At 35.9% G+C, this 19289-nt stretch overlaps 1 protein-coding gene across 1 annotated transcript; it reads left to right on the forward strand.

The window, feature by feature from the left end:
* The first annotated feature begins 357 nt into the window (after positions 1 to 357).
* LOC107787859 (bifunctional aspartokinase/homoserine dehydrogenase, chloroplastic-like) lies at positions 358 to 16988 on the forward strand. Its single transcript, XM_016609472.2, has 19 exons — positions 358 to 683; positions 1217 to 2313; positions 4760 to 4833; positions 4921 to 5295; positions 5548 to 5636; positions 5744 to 6047; positions 6150 to 6202; positions 6291 to 6505; positions 6582 to 6669; positions 6746 to 6859; positions 7827 to 7925; positions 8116 to 8310; positions 9258 to 9340; positions 14140 to 14365; positions 14609 to 14754; positions 14929 to 15064; positions 15356 to 15439; positions 15551 to 15643; positions 16410 to 16988. Exons 2-19 carry the CDS (start codon positions 2174 to 2176, stop codon positions 16653 to 16655), a joined length of 2760 nt encoding a protein of 919 aa, XP_016464958.1. The 5' UTR covers positions 358 to 683; positions 1217 to 2173; the 3' UTR covers positions 16656 to 16988.
* Positions 16989 to 19289: the final 2301 nt, after the last annotated feature.

Raw genomic sequence — 19289 nt, forward strand, 5'->3', positions numbered from 1 at the left:
TTTGATAGAAAAGAAACTTAATAGGTGATGCACAATAGAAGACAATATTGTGCGGGAATATAATTGTCCCACTATTATTTATTTATGAAACTAGTGGCTTAATTTTAAATACTTTTTAAAGAGTGGTCTGATTCTAAACAGCGGTGTTACAAATGGATATTTGTACCTCCGCCCGTTGTAAAAATTATACGGGAGAGCCACTTTGTGCAGTGGTCTTTAAGCCATACCCAGCTTCAAATTATTTTGCATCTACACCCGTTTGTGTCTTAAAATAAGTTCAAAAGTACTACTTTGCCCTCCATCAAGATCTGGTCCATCTATACCCAAAATAGATCACCAAAATTTGGTGTCTCATGCGCAGCCGCACGCTCCTCTATCACCGTCGTCGAACTTCCACGTTCTTTGTTTTCTCTCCCTTTTTCCTTTCTCTTTCTATATAGAGTAATTTCTTGTCCACTAAATCCTAGGGTTTCCCTAATAATCCTTGGCAAACAGATCCATATTCACTGTTTGGTAGTTTGGTTTGTCAATCCATGATTTGAATTCACCAATTTAATCGGTGATACTTTCTTTATTTAATGCTAGTTCCATATTTCATGAATTTGACTATTGGAACTAGGCTTTCATGTACATATCTGCTGTCTAGCTTACTCAATTTTTGGCAGTAATACACGATTCCATTGGTAGTGCTTCCTTTCTCTTCTGCTCGCACACTCTATGGGTTCGTGAAGTTGTTGTTTTCAACCATTGAAAAACTTCAGGCTTCGGGACCTGAAGTTCGGCAATAACAGCATCTAACTTCAGTCTCGAATTTCTGAAGTTTATACTCAATTATCTGAAGTATATACCCATATGTCTGAAGTTTATAGTCAAATGTCTGAAGTTCATACCCAAATATCTGATGTATATACTGATATATGATATTCATAACCAAATAACTGAAATTTATATCAAAATGTCTGAAGTTTATATTAAAAAGTCTGAAATTTATAACCAAAAAACTGAAGTTAATACCCAAATGACTGAAGTTCGTAGCAAAATGTCTGAAGTTCATATCCCAGTGTCTGAAGTTTATATCATAAGTGTCTAACACGCATACCTAAATGAAGTTTATAGCAAAATGTCCGAAGTTTTATCTCCTCGTTGTATGTCAGTTTTTACGTTGTATGGCAGTGTTTATCGACATCTTTACTGATGACTCAATTTGTGAATACAGGTGACTATGGAGATAAGGAGCTCTTTTGCTTGTTAAATATGGGGTATCTTTGTCTAAATATTACTAATCTTACTATCAAGTGGGTACTAGTTAAATAATTTGTAAAAATAGGATATAGGTTAAATGACGGCACAAAAATAGGGTATGTCTGCACTTCACCCTCGCCGGTTCTCCTCTTCTCCAGCCGTGACCTTCTTCCACCTTCCTAGATCTTTTTGTAGTTGCATTTACATTTTAAGAAAGAAAAAATTCTTACATTATATTTCCTACGTAATTAAAGTTCAGCATAAGTATGATTTTACACATGCTTTCACCCCAAGTCAATTTCATTTATTTTTTGTCAATAGTTTTCATTGGATGAGAATAATATTGGAAACAATCTTTCTGTCCTCACAAAGTAAGGGTAAGTTTTGCGTACACACTATCCTCTTCAGACCCCAATCGTAAGATTTTACTAAATTTATTGTTGTTGTAGATGGAAATAATAATAATAATCAAAGTTTAATCTTATGTACTCGATTCACAATTAGTAGAATGAACCACTTGAAAAACACGACAGTAGTTCTTTATAGCAAATTATATTGCATTATTAGCAATACCAAAATGAGTAACAGAAAAGAACAACGACTATAATCTATAGACACAAATAAAATAGAAAAGATTAGAGTCGAGAAAAGACTGTATTCTTTAAAAAATATAAAAAAATATAAAAAAATAAAAAATAAAAAGAGAGAGACTATATTCAACAGATTGTTAGGCCCCCCGTGGGATAGGCATGTGATTGTGGAATCGATGGGATAACCATATCTGCCCCAAATAAGAATATAAATAGCATAATACATATAATTCGATGTAACACAGTGGTTAAACCTACTTCCTCTACCTTAAACCCCTTCCTTTGTCTCTCTCTTTTGCTGCTACTGATACTGGGGAATACTCTTTTCAATCAACTCAACAATGGCATTCTCATCTCCTGTTTCTCCGTCTTATTCTTCATGCCATCATCTCTCCTCAAATTTCAACGCCAAGGGGAAGAAGCTTCCCACCATTCACAAGATCTACCCTTTTTTTCTCCTCCAACGCTCTCCTTTTCTCAAGTAAGCAATCTTCGTTCCTTATAACCCATTTGGCTGTTCATTTCTCTCTTTGTTTTTTCTATGCATGTTATCTTTATGGTAATTGAAACTTTCAAGAATCTTGGATTTTTGTAATTCTTGGTTTGAGATGAGTTACTCATGTTAGCTTTTACCCAGAGAAAAAAAGAGTTGTCTTTTTTAAAGGGTTTATGCACAGTTGCATGGGATTGAAATACAACATGCCTTAAACTATTGGAATTATCTTATCATTTCATGGAAGTCATTCTGCTAGCTTTTGAGCACTGTTTCCAATTAAGCTTTAAAATGAATGTCCTTTTGCGAATTATCAAAGATATTTATTTGCTATAATATTGGAAGGGGGGGGGGGGGAGTTGTAAAATCACTGGAAGTTGAACATTTTCTGTTGTTGGTCCACATCTTAGATGAGTATTTTGCATTCATCTATATTGAGACTTGTTATCAATTTTTAGAGAAATTTTTTTAGCGTGTATGTGTTGGTACTTATAGGCAAACAGGGAGAATAGGAAGAGAGAAATTTTTTTAGCAGAAAACTATGGAGGAATGAAGATGTAAGCGTTTTGACCTAGCCACTTGAATTATTTCTACTAGTTGATCCCTGCAATTAACCACTGAATCAACAAATAGTTGTTGAAATGAATTCAACTGGTATAGGTCCCATATCTATGTCCATTAAAGTTATTATCCATTCAGATATAGCAGTTTGATTGTAGATAATTTGCCACAGTGTGGGGTTTCTTGGACAATGTCATCACCTTAAAAGACATAACATAAACAGAAAGGAGCTAACTGATGTCTGCACGATACTGTTTGGCATACAGATGAATAAATGTGGCAACGGTCAAGAGAGTAGTATTAGTCCATTCGAGGAAGCGTGTCCTAGCATATGTAAGCATGTTGTTTGATCCCATAAGAGATGGACACTTCTTAAATAAACCTGATGTTTGATCCCCAAAGAGATGTTTCTCTGACATCTGATGACTTCTTTGTGGAATTTAACGCTACAAACTTTTGAAAGAGACCAAAAAGAAAGAGAAATCCAATCGATGGGGATAAGGTGGAATAAACATCTGCTAATGAGCATGTACTTTATACACTTGAAGATGATGTATAGAGCAAATTAACAAAGACCAATTTATAATGCACATTTTGTCCATTCATCAACACTTATACTCATAAATAATGCAGTTTCACTATTAAGATCTTTTCTTTTGGTCTCACAAAAAGACAAGGTACCATTGGGATGTGAACCTCGTAGAACATTATAACAAAGAGCTACTGCCATGCGTTAGTAAAGCTATACTTCTCAGACATACACAAACCTGCATCTCCTACCTTTATAAATGCTTTTTAATTAGATTGATTAAGTCATTTATATATCATAAGATATGGAAAAGAAAAGACAGAAACGTGTGTCTAGTACTCTAGTTGCATGCATCTTTGTCATGTCCAATTTTATCTTTTATTGATTTTCCTTTTCCCTTTTTTCTTCTGTAAAATGTGCCATATCTGCATGTATTACTAGCCACCTTGATATTACAGAAAATGCAGTACGCAACAGTCTGTAGTTGGTTGACGCAGTCCAATTCCTTTTATCTTCCTTTGCTAATTTAAGAAGGGGTCTCTGATCCATTAGAATTGAATTTGCATCATTCAACTTCTTCCCTTCTGCCGACAGTTGTTGGACTCTTCTAAATTTAATGTCTTGCTAATGCATGACATAACGTTGAAGTGGTCCTCACATGTAAGTAAACTTGGGCTAATGACTGTACTGGCATAAGAAAGAAATTTGTTTTTGCCATGTCTAAACTTCCAGTTCAAATTTAAAATACCAAACAACAACAACAACATACCCAGTAAAATCCCACTAATGGGGTCTGGGGAGAGTGGAGCGTACGCAGACCTTACCCCTATCCAAAAAAGGGTAGAGAGGCTGTTTCCGGGAGACTCTCCGCTCAATAGGGGAGACAATAATATCAGAAAAGAAACAAGAGAAAATGCATAACAACAAAAGATGCCAGAAAGAAAAACAACAACAGAAGGAATATAAGGACCACAGTTGTAAGGACCCTCAACCTCGAAACATAAGGTGGGCATTTCAAGTCATCAAAGGAGCAAATTTGGCGACGCTATTGTTGGGCTATTGGCTACGGGGTTTGGAGGCGTAGGGTTTTCTAATATCCCCCTTCCCCCTCCCTCCCCCCATCAAAAAGGGAAAAGAAAAGAAACAAAAAAGATAATTTTGTCGACATCGGTGACTTATAGTTTAAGCTAAAAGATCCTTATGACTTTGTTATTATGGGAACAGAACTTCTAATGGGCTACCTGGGCACTTACTATGTTTATCCCTTTCCTTTGAGAGTTTTCTTTTCACCTCATTGTTTCCATTCTGGTAAAGTCTCACCTTGCTTTTCTTTTTTCATTTCAGAGTGGATTTTAGTTCACAATGGGGAAGAAGAGAATCATCAAAGTTCAGCATAAGTGCTGCTGTGACGAGCAAAGGTCTATTTTACACTTAAATTTCTCATCATCCATGTGTTATTTTCACTAGTTTCTGATTTCCTCTTCCTTCGTCCAATATTGTGACAGAATACTCGTTGGATGGGGCACTAGAAAATACTCAGCTCCCGAAGGGCGATTGCTGGTCTGTTCATAAATTTGGTGGTACCTGTGTGGGAACATCTGAAAGAATTGGTAATGTAGCTGACATAATAATTGCAGATCAATCAGAGAGAAAGTTGGTAGTGGTATCTGCAATGTCAAAAGTCACAGATATGATGTATGATCTGATTTACAAAGCGCAGTCTCGAGATGACTCGTACCTGACCGCACTTGATGCTGTTCTAGAGAAACATAAATTAGCAGCTGTTGATCTACTTGATGGAGATGAACTAGCTAGTTTTTCATCAAAACTGCACCATGACATCAACAACCTTAAAGCCATGCTCCGTGCAATATATATTGGTATGCTTGCGTTTCCCGTTTTATTTTGCTAATGCCGGGAGGAAAAAGCTTCCTGATGCTTTTTTCTCAAACTAAAAGAAAGATATTTTCGGAATACTTCAAATTCCCCTTCCGTTACTTCAGTCTGTGGTTAGCATACTGGTTGTCGCTTCAGTGTATTGATTTGTTAGAACTAAAGTGGTTTCTTATTGGAGTTCCTTTGATTGTGACTCCCTTCTTTGGCATTAACTAAACTGCTTACTTGTTTTGCAGCTGGTCATGCAACAGAATCTTTTTCCGATTTTGTTGTAGGGCATGGGGAGTTGTGGTCTGCTCAGTTATTGGCATCTGCTGTCAGAAAGGTTGTTCTCTCATCGATTTCACCCAATCCTTCAAAGCCATTATGCCTTGTAGTTATGAAATTGAAATTTTCCACATTTGCTATACTTTTTGAAATTTATATGTGCAGAATGGTGTAGAGTGTAGCTGGATGGACACAAGGGAAGTGCTTGTTGTGAACCCAACAGGTTCTAACCAAGTTGATCCAGATTATTTGAAATCAGAGGAGAGACTTGCGAAATGGTATTCTAACAATCCATCTAAAACAATCATTGCAACTGGCTTTATAGCTAGCACGCCTCAGAATATTCCTACGACTTTGAAGAGAGATGGTAGTGACTTCTCCGCTGCTATTATGGGGGCTCTTCTAAAAGCACGTCAAGTTACAATTTGGACAGATGTTGATGGCGTGTATAGTGCAGATCCTAGAAAAGGTTTGTCCTTGCTCATTGCATGCCTTTCATGAGCCAAAATTTTGTCAGGTATTTATCATTGAGCTAGGATGTATTCCAACTAAAAAGATACTTCATTTGCAGTTAGTGAAGCAGTAATACTGAAGACACTGTCTTATCAAGAGGCATGGGAAATGGTAAAGTCATGACATTCTGTACAGTTGCTAATTTAGTATGGCCTCTTTCTGGCACTTTCTAACAGCAAAATTTCTCATCCTTCTGCAGTCCTATTTTGGTGCCAATGTCTTACATCCTCGAACAATTGTTCCAGTGATGCAATATGACATTCCAATTGTTATAAAAAATATCTTCAACCTTTCTGCACCTGGAACAATGATCTGCCGATCCTCTGGCGATGAACATGAAGATGGACAAAAAGTGGAGTCCCTTGTGAAAGGATTTGCAACAATTGACAATGTAGCCATTGTGAATGTTGAGGGGTAAGGCTGCACTTGATTCAAGAGTAGTGACATTTACAAATTATTTATTTTACATGATGTTTATTATTCCTTTCAGAACTGGAATGGCTGGTGTTCCTGGTACGGCTAGTGCCATTTTTAGTGCAGTAAAAGATGTCGGTGCTAATGTAATCATGATATCCCAGGTACATATATCTTCTGATTCCTGTTATACTGTTATTGGTATGACTATATGAAATTTAATTGGCTAATATAGTACAGGCTAGTAGTGAGCATTCAGTGTGCTTTGCTGTACCTGAGAAAGAAGTAAAAGCCGTTGCAGATGTTTTGGAGTCTAGGTTTGGTCAGGCTTTGAGTGCAGGGCGACTTTCTCAGGTATTCTGCTCTTCCTGATTGCATTTAAGATATTAAACAGTGTCGTAGCAGTAACAGAAAGCGAAAAATGGGAGGAATGTTGTGTTCAGTTCTTGGCAGTATTTTAGCAAATGCCTTTTGCATCTATTGCGCTTTGCACCTTCCATTTCCTGGTTAAGGTTTTAATTTGAGCCCTGTTATGTGATAAAGGTCCACTAGTCTTTTTCTCTTTTAACTTGTTCATTTAGATGTTGTGCGAGACCAGTTAAATGGAAAAACAGAAAGCTCGCAGTGAAGATGTGGTGTGACAAAGCTTCAACAGGTCTTCTCTTGGAGTATAATGCAATCCCTTTCTCATGGGGGTGTTTTTTAGATATGCATTATGTAACACTGAGAGCTCCAAGGATCAAGAGTTCTTGCTTAGGAAAAAGGCCAAGAGAAGTTCTGATGTTGCTGTTTGCTGATTTGGTCAGAAAAAGGAAGAGTACAGTCGTCGTTGGATTGAGCATTGTCCTGCAATATTGGGCAAGTTATGATGATAGGCAGATCAGAAAATTGTGGCATTTGATTCTGGTTTCTTTTAACTTGAAAATTTAAATATTAGCTCAATAAAGTCTAAGAATTGGGAAGGCTGTCAAATTCTAGTGGTAGCAGATGCAAATAGGAAAGAGGACAGACTGAAACAACATTTTTTGTGTGCCTAATCAGCAGTGATATAAGCGCTAACCTAGTCCTGCTTTATCGTTTCAATGTGTAGGGTTTCTTTGACCGTTGGATTCAGCTTTGATTTGAAACGGTGTGATTGGCTTGTTTCTTTCTACTGTAGCAAAATGGATTGGGGTTCTTGGGGGTTGTTTTTTCTGTCTTCAGTTTTATGAAGTTATCTTTTCCCCTTCTTGTCGTTTCACTGTTTGCAATTGTATAATCAAGCTACCTGATTAAAAGCACTTCTTTTGAACAACCTGATAATACCTTTAGTTCTTCTCAGATTGCAGTAATTCCCAATTGTAGCATTTTGGCAGCTGTTGGTCAGAGAATGGCAAGCACTCCCGGAGTTAGTGCTACACTTTTCACTGCACTTGCAAAGGTTTGGCAATTTTCTACCTTTACATTTTTTAAATATCTCGTGTATTCCATAATCCATCAACAGTAGCGCAAAATAAATGTCAAGCAATAGTTGTATAATGATGACCTCTATAATATGTATGGTATCTTTCTTTTTTATAATGGTAATTTTCTGAATGTCATAGTCTTCAACATTTAGCATTTGAATGCAGGCTAATATCAACATCCGTGCTATAGCTCAGGGCTGCACGGAGTACAACATCACAGTAGTTGTTAAGCGAGAAGATTGTGTAAGGGCTTTACGTGCTGTGCACTCAAAATTCTATTTGTCAAGAACAATAATTGCTGTGGGCATTGTTGGACCTGGATTAATTGGAGCTACATTGCTTGACCAATTAAAAGATCAGGTTTACCAATTCAACTTCTCCTATTGGAGTAGTTACTTTTTACTCCTTGGTTATCGATTCTTTTATAATATTATAATCCATGACTGTTTCTAGAACATATTTTGATTTTCCCTTTCTTTTTTTTCACTACACAACATCAGCTAACAAGCCAGGACTATAATGTTTTACTTTATGTCTATATTAGCTTCTGTCTGGTAAGATCTTTTGTATTATAAGGATGTTTCAAATGTTATAGTTCTGTTTCAGAAACAATATTTTATGGCACGTTGGCCTTCATTTTTTAAATTGATATAATCTATTTCAGAAACCATCTTGCCAGACATGAGCCGTGGTCAACAAATTGACATTGATTGTTTTTGCTTTTATCCTCTTTTCCATTCACTTCTGGAAAAGAAAAAAAGTAGGAAACAAGAGAAGAAACACTTCTCAGGAGATGAAGGCCCATGGTTCCCTTTTTATTTTTAAAGGAAATGAAGGCCTATGGTTTCCATGCCTATTAAACGTGTTTACTGCTTATTGTTTACTTTCTTTCATTTGTGAAAGGCCTCTATGCAATGCCACAGGCACACTACGGAGTATTCTGGTCCATTAGTTGTGGTTGTTAGTTCATTTGGAAGTGTATCTGAACCAAAGTAATTATGTTGTTGATGTCGCTTGCACCTTTTGTTTCCAAAGCACAGTCCGTCAGCTTTCATTGGCATAATGATTATGACAATGTTGTTTTTCGACATTTATGGAGGATACTTCCAAAATTTATGACTTCTCTGCTTCTTGTTTTTAAGGAAACATTTTGAATTCCAAAATATATTATTATGATGCACTACAGCTGTGAATGCAGTGATTCAGATACTTGAGGAATAATTCATTGCTTAACTTTCCGTAATTTGTGGCAATTCTTCAAGGAAATTTTGGCAAATGACACTTCAACAATTCCCCTTCTTTGACAGACAGCTGTCTTAAAGGAGAAATTCAACATTGACTTACGTGTGATGGGAATAACTGGATCGAGGACAATGCTACTGAGCGAGTCGTAAGTCTTGAAAGTTGTATCTTCTTTTAGATGTTAACTGTTTTTTGTTATACCTCTAAATATGGCCTTTGGCCCCTTAGAATCCCTTGTTAAAATCAGTTTTTCTCAGCTTCGATGATTGGAAACAACATTATGAATAAAAGATAAAAGCACAACACATTCAAGTTTGCTGCAAATAGCAACCTGATTGCTGAACTAATGGAACTAAGTCTATTCTTTTTTAATCAGTAAACAAGAGATATTATTAATCGGAAAAACCAAGACACCTAGATGGTGACTGGTACGTGCAAAGTGGGCAGTCCCCTTCGCCCCAAAAAAATAAAAAAAGAAAGAAAGAAAAGGAAAAAAAGAGGAACGGGATAGCCTCTACACAAAGATCCTGTTCCTGTTGCGAGCTAATGAATATACATCTTGTGATGTACACCAGAAGGCTAGCATACAAATGTATCTGAATTTCATCTCTTGTTCAGTAGCTGCTTTGCCCTCAGAAGGACTTGTTTCTTCATTTGAGACCACAACCAAGCAGCAATTCTTCATAGAATTTGGCATAACCCATTTTAGTTCAGAAATACCGAGGAATAGATCTTTGTTGTCCCTTTTTTTCAAGTCGAGGGTCAAAAGTGCAGATGTCTCACCTCCTTCAGATTCTGCTAGCAAAAATTTGCTCAAAAAAGGTTTTCGTGGGATTAAAGAGCTCTCTTCCACCTTCCAGAGCTCTAAACCTTCTTGTTTGAGAGCTATATCAGTTTCTGGCCAAAGCTTGGGAGTAACCACTTCGGCAAATGTCTTCCTGTTGGTAGTAGGACTAGTCCTAGCCACTTGTTTGTGCTCTTTCTCCACAAAAAATGGTCTGGCGAGCTTTGTTTGCTCATCCATATTTTTCATTAACTCTTGGATGATAATTTGCCTTGTTCAGTAACGATTCATAAGATATCTCCCTATATGTTGAATTTCTGGTAGATGGAATACTCATATGTCTGCTCCTTCCTCCACCATTTTCTGCAAATTCCACCTTCTCAATCTGATGCTAATCTCATAGCCTGACGACTCCATAGGAGAATACTCGCTGATGTGAATGCTTGTCATTAAGTTCCTTTTCTCTTGATCCACCTGTACCATGTTGGGAATGGTCTTCCTTGATGTTAAAGGACTTAGTACCAGTGATAAACAAGAAACTTCTGCCCTTGAGAAATAAAGAACTTAGATCTGCAGCTTAATAATTAAAGGAGCACTTTTGAGTTGTCAGAGAAAAGAGAACTAAGGTTGTCGGGATTTTAGGGTGAAGGGAGACATTCTATGTCTAACCTACTCTGGAGTTGCATATGGAACTAAGTCTATTCTGTTGTTTGAATTTGATGATGTAATGGTCAATTTGAAATATGTATCCATTTTATTAGAAAAGTTGGAATGGCTTTTTGGTTAGCAATATGTTTAAAATAATTAATGATCTGGTGCTAAAAAGAAAATATAAACTTAGTTTCTATCAGATGGCTGACACTTCAAATGCTTTTTTTGGTTATAATACTATAACAGCAACAATATACCCAGTATAATCCCACAAGTGGGGTCTAGGGAGGGTGTACCCCTACCTGGCGAGATAGAGAGGCTGTTTCCGATAGACCCTCGGCTAAGAAAAGGTGAAAAGAGAGAAAAGGGCAGAAGACGAAGAAGAAAGATGAAGAAAAAAGAAAGAAGAGGGAGACAAAGGGCGATGAGGAAAAAGGGAGAAAAAGACAACAACAACAAGTAAAAGAAAAAGTAGCATCAAATAGTAACAATCAGGAAAGTACGATACACGAAGCGAACGAAACAACAGACAAATACTAAAGATAAAAAAAGGACAGCCAGGTGCACTAGGCTCCTGCTATGCGTGGGGTCCGGAGAAGGGTTGGACCACAAGGGTCTATTGTACGCAGCCTTACCCTGCATTTCTTCAAGAGGCTGTTTCCACGACTTGAACCCGTGACCTTCAGTCACATGGCGGTCACTGGAGGCCAAAGAATACGAAAAAACAAGAGCGCTACTAATCTATATTATATTAAAAGCACGAAGAACCTTAATGAAATGTCGTTCGCCTTTTTAACCCTTTTAAAATATTGTTTATATTGGACAAATTAGTCATTTTATTATTTTCCAAATATTTATGACTTTAAAGTCAACTAAAATATTACATATTAAATTATTTCTTTATCTGAACTAATGTAGGAAGTCCTAATATTTAGGATTTAAAATCAATTAGTATTTCAATTAATCTATAGAACTATAAGGAAAAACATAAAATCTAACGTGTGAAATGTTTGGTAACATATTTCTTTTAAGGTGTGGATTCCAAACGGCAAAGTATTCTTATATGTGGCAAAAGTCTTGAAATAATTAAACTCAAACTATATTATCAAATTGGCTATAACATTTGAAAATATATTTTATATAGATCTCACACATAAATTATATAAAAATAATAAACGAAATAAATAAAGGAAAGAATTAAAAATATCAATGAAAGCGGAAGTATGGGGTTCTTGGATAATAATAGAGGTGCTTCACTTTTTAATAATGTTTTACGTTTTCATATATACAATTACTCATTTTATGTTACGAAATTTAAAATGGACCAGAATATTTCATTAATGATATTATTCTATATCATATCGTTAGCTTTTAAAATTTTAAAATATTTATCATATTTATTCAAATGTCGAGAAGAAATCCACTATAACTCAAAAATTATCAGTGATTCCAATAAGATAATTTATGAAAATCTTTAATTTTTTAAATAATATAAATTAAGCTAAATATAAGTGGATTTCTTGATTAAAAGAATAATTGTTGTTCCTGAGAAATTATTCAAATTTTAGATTTTTTGGTATATAATGATTGTTAATTCTTTGAGATTTATAAATGTTTTCCTTTTTTTTTTTAATTGTTTGGAACATGTCTTGCATGGATGTTTTTCATCCATTCAATTTTTTAACTATTTGAAAAAGACAATTCCTATTTAAAAAATCTAATTAGAATTAAACATTAAAAATTTAGTATAAGGTAACATTGAGGAATATGAATAAACCTAAAATATTTTTTTTTCAAATTCAACATATAAGTGAAATCATTTTCCAGTTGACACAATTCTTAAGGTATATAAATTATTTTCATAAAGACCATTGGTGATGAATGAAATCCAAAAATCAAGTAAAATGTTTCAATTGACACAATCTTAAGGTACATAAATTATTTTCATAAAGACTACCATTGATGAAAGAAATCAGAAAATCAAGCGAAATCTCTTACACTAAAATGTTAAGAGTTAAATTATTTAAATTCCAAACATGAAAAAACAAAGACGATTCTATAGATACGAAATGTATTCAAAATAAGTAGACATTAATTTCTTTTTTATTTTTCATCAATTCCTACAATTGACTCTAATTTTTTTTATATTATGCTATTTATTATAAAATATTCATTCGATATTAGTCATTCCAGATTTTACATTACCACTTAATTCATTTTCTTATGAACTATATGGCCAACCTCTTCATTTCAAATCTCTAAAAAAAAGATTCAAATTTTAAAAAAATTATATTAATTTGAAGACTCTTTAAAGAATCATAAAAAAAGTATAATAAATATCCAGTCATTTTAGATGATGTTATGACACAGAAATGATTATAATTGTCATGTAATATTCAAAAGTATGTTCCATTTAAATTTAAGAGGAAATACATGTGTTCGAACAAAAAATAGTGACCGATTTTTTAGATTTCACATTAAAAAAAAGTTAATTATTTTTCAAATATTTAGAATAGCAAGAGAACTTGTGAAATTGAAGTTATAATATTATAAAGTTGATTTTTTCAGTTAAACTGTTGATTGACAATTGAGAAATTATATGAAGCAGTTTCTTTCTTTATCGAGTTAATTATACACGATCAACATGTATAGTCATCTTCAATAACTTAAAATTTTATTTATAATTAGATATAATTTTTAACTAAATCATATTTATTGAGATAGGATACACGCGCATCATGCGTACTTTGAGACTAGTACTATTGGAAAAGAACGAGGAGTTCTCGACTACCTACTAGGATTCTACCTTAATCTTCGACCTCCACACCTTTCTATCTTGGGTCATATCCTCAGTGAGCTGAAGTAGCGCCATGTCCTATCTAATCACCTATCCCCAATACTTATTTGGCCTACCTCTACCTCTTCTCAGACCAGCCATGGCCAACCTCTCACACCTCTTAACAGGATCATCTATACTCCTCCCCTTAACGTGCCCGACCCATCTCAGTCTCAACTACCGCATCTTGTTCTCCAGGGGGACACTCCCACTTTGTCCCGAATAACTTTATTCCTAATCTTATCTCTCATGGTATGCCCACACATCCATCTCAGCATCCTCATTTCTGCTACTTTATCCTCTGAACATGGGAGTTGCCCCATACAACATAGTAGGTCTAACCACCACTCGTAGAACTTACCCTTAAGTCTTGATGACACCTTCTTATCACATAAAACATCGGATGCGAACCTCCATTTCATCCACCCCGCACCAATACCGTGGGAGACCTCATCGTCATTCTCTCCGTTACCTTGGATTATAGACCCGAGATACTTGAAACTACCCCTCCTCGGGATGACTTGGGTATCAAGCTTCACATCCACTTCCGCTTCACGAGTCTCGTCACTGAACTTACACTCCAAGTATTCCGTTTTGGTTATAACGCTATACATATCGATATTTTTAAATGCTCTTCAGTAGCATGATCCTAAGGCGTTCTTGTCAATGTTGATAGGGGTATTGACTTGTCTAAATGGAGGGAGCTGCTAAGTCTAAGAGGAGAAATGGCCGACTTGAGTAAGTTTGTTCACCATGTACGTGGAAATCATTTCATCCCAAACACTGTGTTGGTGGACTGCACTGCAGACTCTCATATAGCAAGCCATTACTATGACTGGTTGCATAAAGGAATACATGTTGTCACACCAAATAAAAAGGCTAATTCAGGACCACTAGACCAGGTAATACTTTCATATTTGATTTTCTGAACTTGCCCACTTTCTGGAAATACCTAAATAGTAGTTACATCAACATGTTCTGATCATTTTTTGCTTCCGTCTTCTTTCCACTCCATTATAGTGAGGAAAAGATGACGATGTTTTGAAAGTGTTGTTTTTTCTCTCTTTCACTAAAAAATTTGAAATTGCTGAGAGGGAGCTTCTAATACCTGTTATTGCATTTTTCTTTTCGTAAATTGCCTCCAGTACTTGAAGCTGAGAGCTCTACAGCGACAATCATATACACATTACTTCTATGAAGCTACTGTTGGAGCTGGTCTACCAATTATAAGCACCTTACGTGGACTTCTTGAAACTGGGGACAAGATATTGCGGATTGAGGGCATTTTTAGGTTGGTAATGTTAATATATGCGATTGTGATTTGCACTTGTTACAAACTCATTCCTAAATATTGAATTGTTACTGATGAGGTGACTCATGCCTTCACTACCTCTTGCACTATGGGAAATAAAATTTTTTAGTTTGGTTTCTTCATATTCAGTTTCATCTTCTTTCGCTTTTGCAGTGGAACTTTGAGTTACATATTTAATAACTTTGCGGGCTCAACAGCGTTCAGCCAAGTGTTGAAGGAGGCAAAAGAGGCGGGTTATACTGAACCAGATCCAAGGGATGACCTATCTGGAACAGATGTTGCCAGAAAGGTATTGGGTGATGGTTTCACGTATCTGATTTCTTTTCATTCAAGTGTTAGCTAAAATAAGCTGATTCCTCTATTTCCATTTTCCCACAAAGTTAGTGATGTTAAGCGGAATTTAACATCTTGGGATCACTGCTTGGCCAGAGTAAACTACTCTGATTTTATTTTTAAGAAAAATGGCCAGTGTAAAATACTCTGATTTTGCTTTTGAAAAAAAGGCCACAGTATAAACTTGGGTGCTACTCTCTTGCATGACGGGTTAGAATTTTATTATACAATGGCTTCCATGTTCCAGGTGATAATTCTTGCTAGGGAAAGTGGGCTACATCTAGAGCTTTCAGATATCCCTGTTCAGAGCCTTGTGCCTGAACCATTACGGGTGAGTGCTTAGTTTAATTATGTGCAGCATTAGTTCTTTTGATAAGTTATGTTCGGCATTAGTTAGATAGCTGTTTTTCTCCATGAAGTAATTTTTAGTGGTCTTTTTCAGGATTGTGCATCTGCTGAGGAGTTTATGCAGCAGTTGCCACAATTTGATCAACAATTGGCTAAGCAGAGGCAAAATGCTGAAGATGCCCGGGAAGTGAGTACTCTGGACTTAAATCTATAGAAATGAGCTGGACTGTTACGGATACTTACTGCTGTGATGTTCATCTTGTCCGAAAGAACCTACTCTCGTACTCCTTCCATCAGAAACTGATGATCGCCTTTTCAATTGCAAAATTGTTTTCATATTCCTAAAGCGGGAAGCTTTCCCACACATGACACATTACATAACATCAAAAAGCATTACATGGGACTCGTTTAACACCTTGCATCCAAACTTTTTTTTCAATACCTTGAAAATGCTGAAAGGTGACGATCATGTTCTGACTTTAACATATGCACTTTTTTCCGAGGACATTTTAATATCTGTACTATGTTAAACATGGATGGTCAATTTAGGATAGAGGAGGAAACAACTTCGTATGAGATATGCGACACTAGGAAAGAGAAGCATGAAATCTCATTAAAAAGAATAGAGAAATTGATGAGTCATTTAGCATTTCAATCACAGAAGTAACGGATTATTCATAGCATATAGAACTGTTCTTCATCATTGAGAACTTATTTGATTCAATCTTTGGGGCAGAAACCTAGTGAAAGAAGTTTGTATTTTAGAAATTGTTTATTTATATGTAACATTTGATTAGGCCACACGCATCATCTTTGTGTGATTCAATCTAGTTCAGCAGCATAACAAATATTTTCTTGTCAGAAGACTGTTGGAGTAGGTCACAAGCATGCATTATATGTTTTTTTTCCTTTGTATTTGTGCTATTTTTATATGACAAAATTGATGTATGAAGGTTTTGAGATATGTTGGAGTTGTGGATGTTGTAAACGGAAAAGGGACTGTTGAGCTGCGAAGATACAGTAAGGAGCACCCATTTGCGCAACTCTCTGGATCAGATAACATAATTGCATTCACAACTGAAAGATATGCGACGCAACCTCTAATAGTGCGTGGTCCGGGTGCCGGGGCTGAAGTGACAGCCGGTGGAGTATTCTGTGACATCCTACGACTTGCATCATATCTTGGTGCCCCATCATAATTTATTTACTCCAAGCCTTTTCTCTGAGTACCAAGTTTCAGATTTTCGATACAGTCAGCAGCCTCTACCGATATATGCGACACTGCAGCATCCCTCTATGCTTTGCATGAATGGTGTTGCAGTTTGAGCAATAGCATGGCTCACTCTGTGACTGGGTTCTTCTCTTCTATAGGAATCATTGTAACTTGCTCATTCATGAATGCAACTCTGAGATTTGGTTAAGCTGTATTTTGGTTGAGATGCATGTATCTTGTAGGGTACTCCCTTGTTAGTGAAGTGGATTGGTTAGTGTATGTCGATGCAATTAAGCGTTCAAGCCATTGTTTCTCTTGACCGTTTAGTGTTAATTACTCCATATCCGTGCTGCATTTGCTCAAATTTGTTGTGTGAACACGCTTGATCGACACTAAATGGTACTTTTAGGGTAAAAAGGTAATTTTGTTTCTTTTAATTAGCCTATATATGGCCTTCCACGTGAATGGAGGAACGGAGCTGCTCCAAATGATGTTGGGGTATTAACTCCTCTCCCAATTTGTGAATCACGAAATACCCTTTTTCGCCCTATATTCTAGTCATTATCAAATGAAAAATAAGAAAAATCACATTTATAATTTACTAGATATAAGGAATTTTAGTTGAGTAATGGAAGAAATTTCACTAGGATAAGGCAGCAACATATGGCAAATGATCATTGTTCAAATGCAAATGAACAGATTACTGAACAGCAACAATAGCAAATTTAGTGTATTCCCACAAATGGAGTCCGAGAAGGATAATGTGTACGTAAACCTTACGGATCTTATGAAGATAGAGGTTATTTTCGATAGATCTTCGGCTCAAAAACAATAAAAAGGAAGCAATAAACAATAGTAACAACAAGGTAATAGGACAATGGAATAAAATAGCACAACGTGTAATAAAAAAAATCTAGGAATAAGAAAATACAAGAATAATACCAATACTACTAGTAAGAATAATATACCATGTAATAGCAAGGATTTAGGAATACGAAAATCCAAGACTAGTACTAATACTACTGATAAGACTAGGAAAAACTCTCGACTACTTGTCAACCCACAACCCTAATTCTCAACCTCCACACTTTCCTATCAAGAGTCATGTCCTCAGTAAGCTGAATCAATGCCATGTCCTGCCTAAGGCTGGCATGTGGGCCGGGCCCATGCCTAAGTGGGCTTCGCGGGCCGGTCCTAAGTGGACCCGATCCCAACTTAAACGGGCTTCGCGGGCCCACAAACTAATGGTCCCGGGCCTAAGTGGGCCCAACAGATACTTTCTATTTTTTTAATTTTTTTTACAGAAGTTAGAGAAAAAAAATGGTAATAAAAATATCTAAGGCAATTCCTTGTAAATTATATTATAGAACTGTGACCTAAATTTTTTATTTTAAAGACAAAAATATTGTAAAGAGATATTCAAAGTAATGCATTATAATTTTGTTATAGCATTAAAAAAATATGGCAATATCTTTCTTAGTCTTCCTTCCCCCTATGGAATGAGCACAACAAGGTGCTAATACCACCATTGAGAAGAAAAAGAAACTAATCAAGATGAGCCAAAATACAAGTTACATAATACATACTAATTTTTCTAAAAAATCTACATGGTATCTCTTACAAACTTCATAAATCTATTAAGGTCCGGAGGAATTTCCGTTGGTGGTGGCGGAAAAGAAGCTTGGTCATCACTGCTTCCGGGCAAAGTAGAATCCTCTGCAAGTTCAGCTAGCATTTCTTCGTAAGTTTCGTCTACCTCTGGTTGTGATTCAGTAAATCTAAATTTTTTTCTTTCCGAACGGATCCAATCTTTGAAAATACTGATTTTTCCAAGCTCTCCCTCATAGACGCTCTATACTTACCGAGTTGAAGTCTTGTTTGACTGAAAGCGCTCTCCGATGTCATTGTTGAAGCTTGAATAGTTAAAATGTCTCGGGCCATCCTTGAAAGAATCGGAAATTATTTTTCTTTGTCCTTCCACCATTCCAAAATATTAAAGGAGCCGTCGGGATTCACTTCCTCAATTCCCTGTGACAAATAAACTTCAAGCTCATTTAGTTGTGAAAAATATCTACAAATATCCGTAATTGTGCCAGCAATAAACTGCCTTGTGTGACATGAATTAATTATTCTATAAGCAATAATGCGCTTTTGCATTATCCAATCCTCATCAATCCAATGACTAGTAACAGTAAGGTAATCACAGTCATTATCACTTCTACCAATATCAGTTGTAATAGCAACACGACAATTTATATGAGTAAATAAATAGCGCAAATATTGTTCATATTCATGTTAATATTTATATTGCTCTTTACGGTTGTGCGAGAAAAATCTTTATAAGTAGGATTCTAAACTTTTCTAATATAATGCACAAAGTGAGGGTTAAAAGGAAAACTATAGGTAAGCACATAACAATAACCATTTTTGCCAATTCTTCCTGATCTTTTTTGGATTATAATATAAAATACCACCAGTAACAGTGTTAATTCCCGGTTGAAATTGATTTGACCCGATACTAAGGTCAGCCTGACTAGGTACACTTGTCCCCTCGGTCAAAACTTTCATACGAAGATATCTAACTTTATCTTGATGGTGTAGCAATATGTGTCTAGTCAAA

Source organism: Nicotiana tabacum, chromosome 6 (assembly GCF_000715075.1).
Source record: "Nicotiana tabacum cultivar K326 chromosome 6, ASM71507v2, whole genome shotgun sequence".
Lineage (NCBI taxonomy): Eukaryota > Viridiplantae > Streptophyta > Magnoliopsida > Solanales > Solanaceae > Nicotiana > Nicotiana tabacum.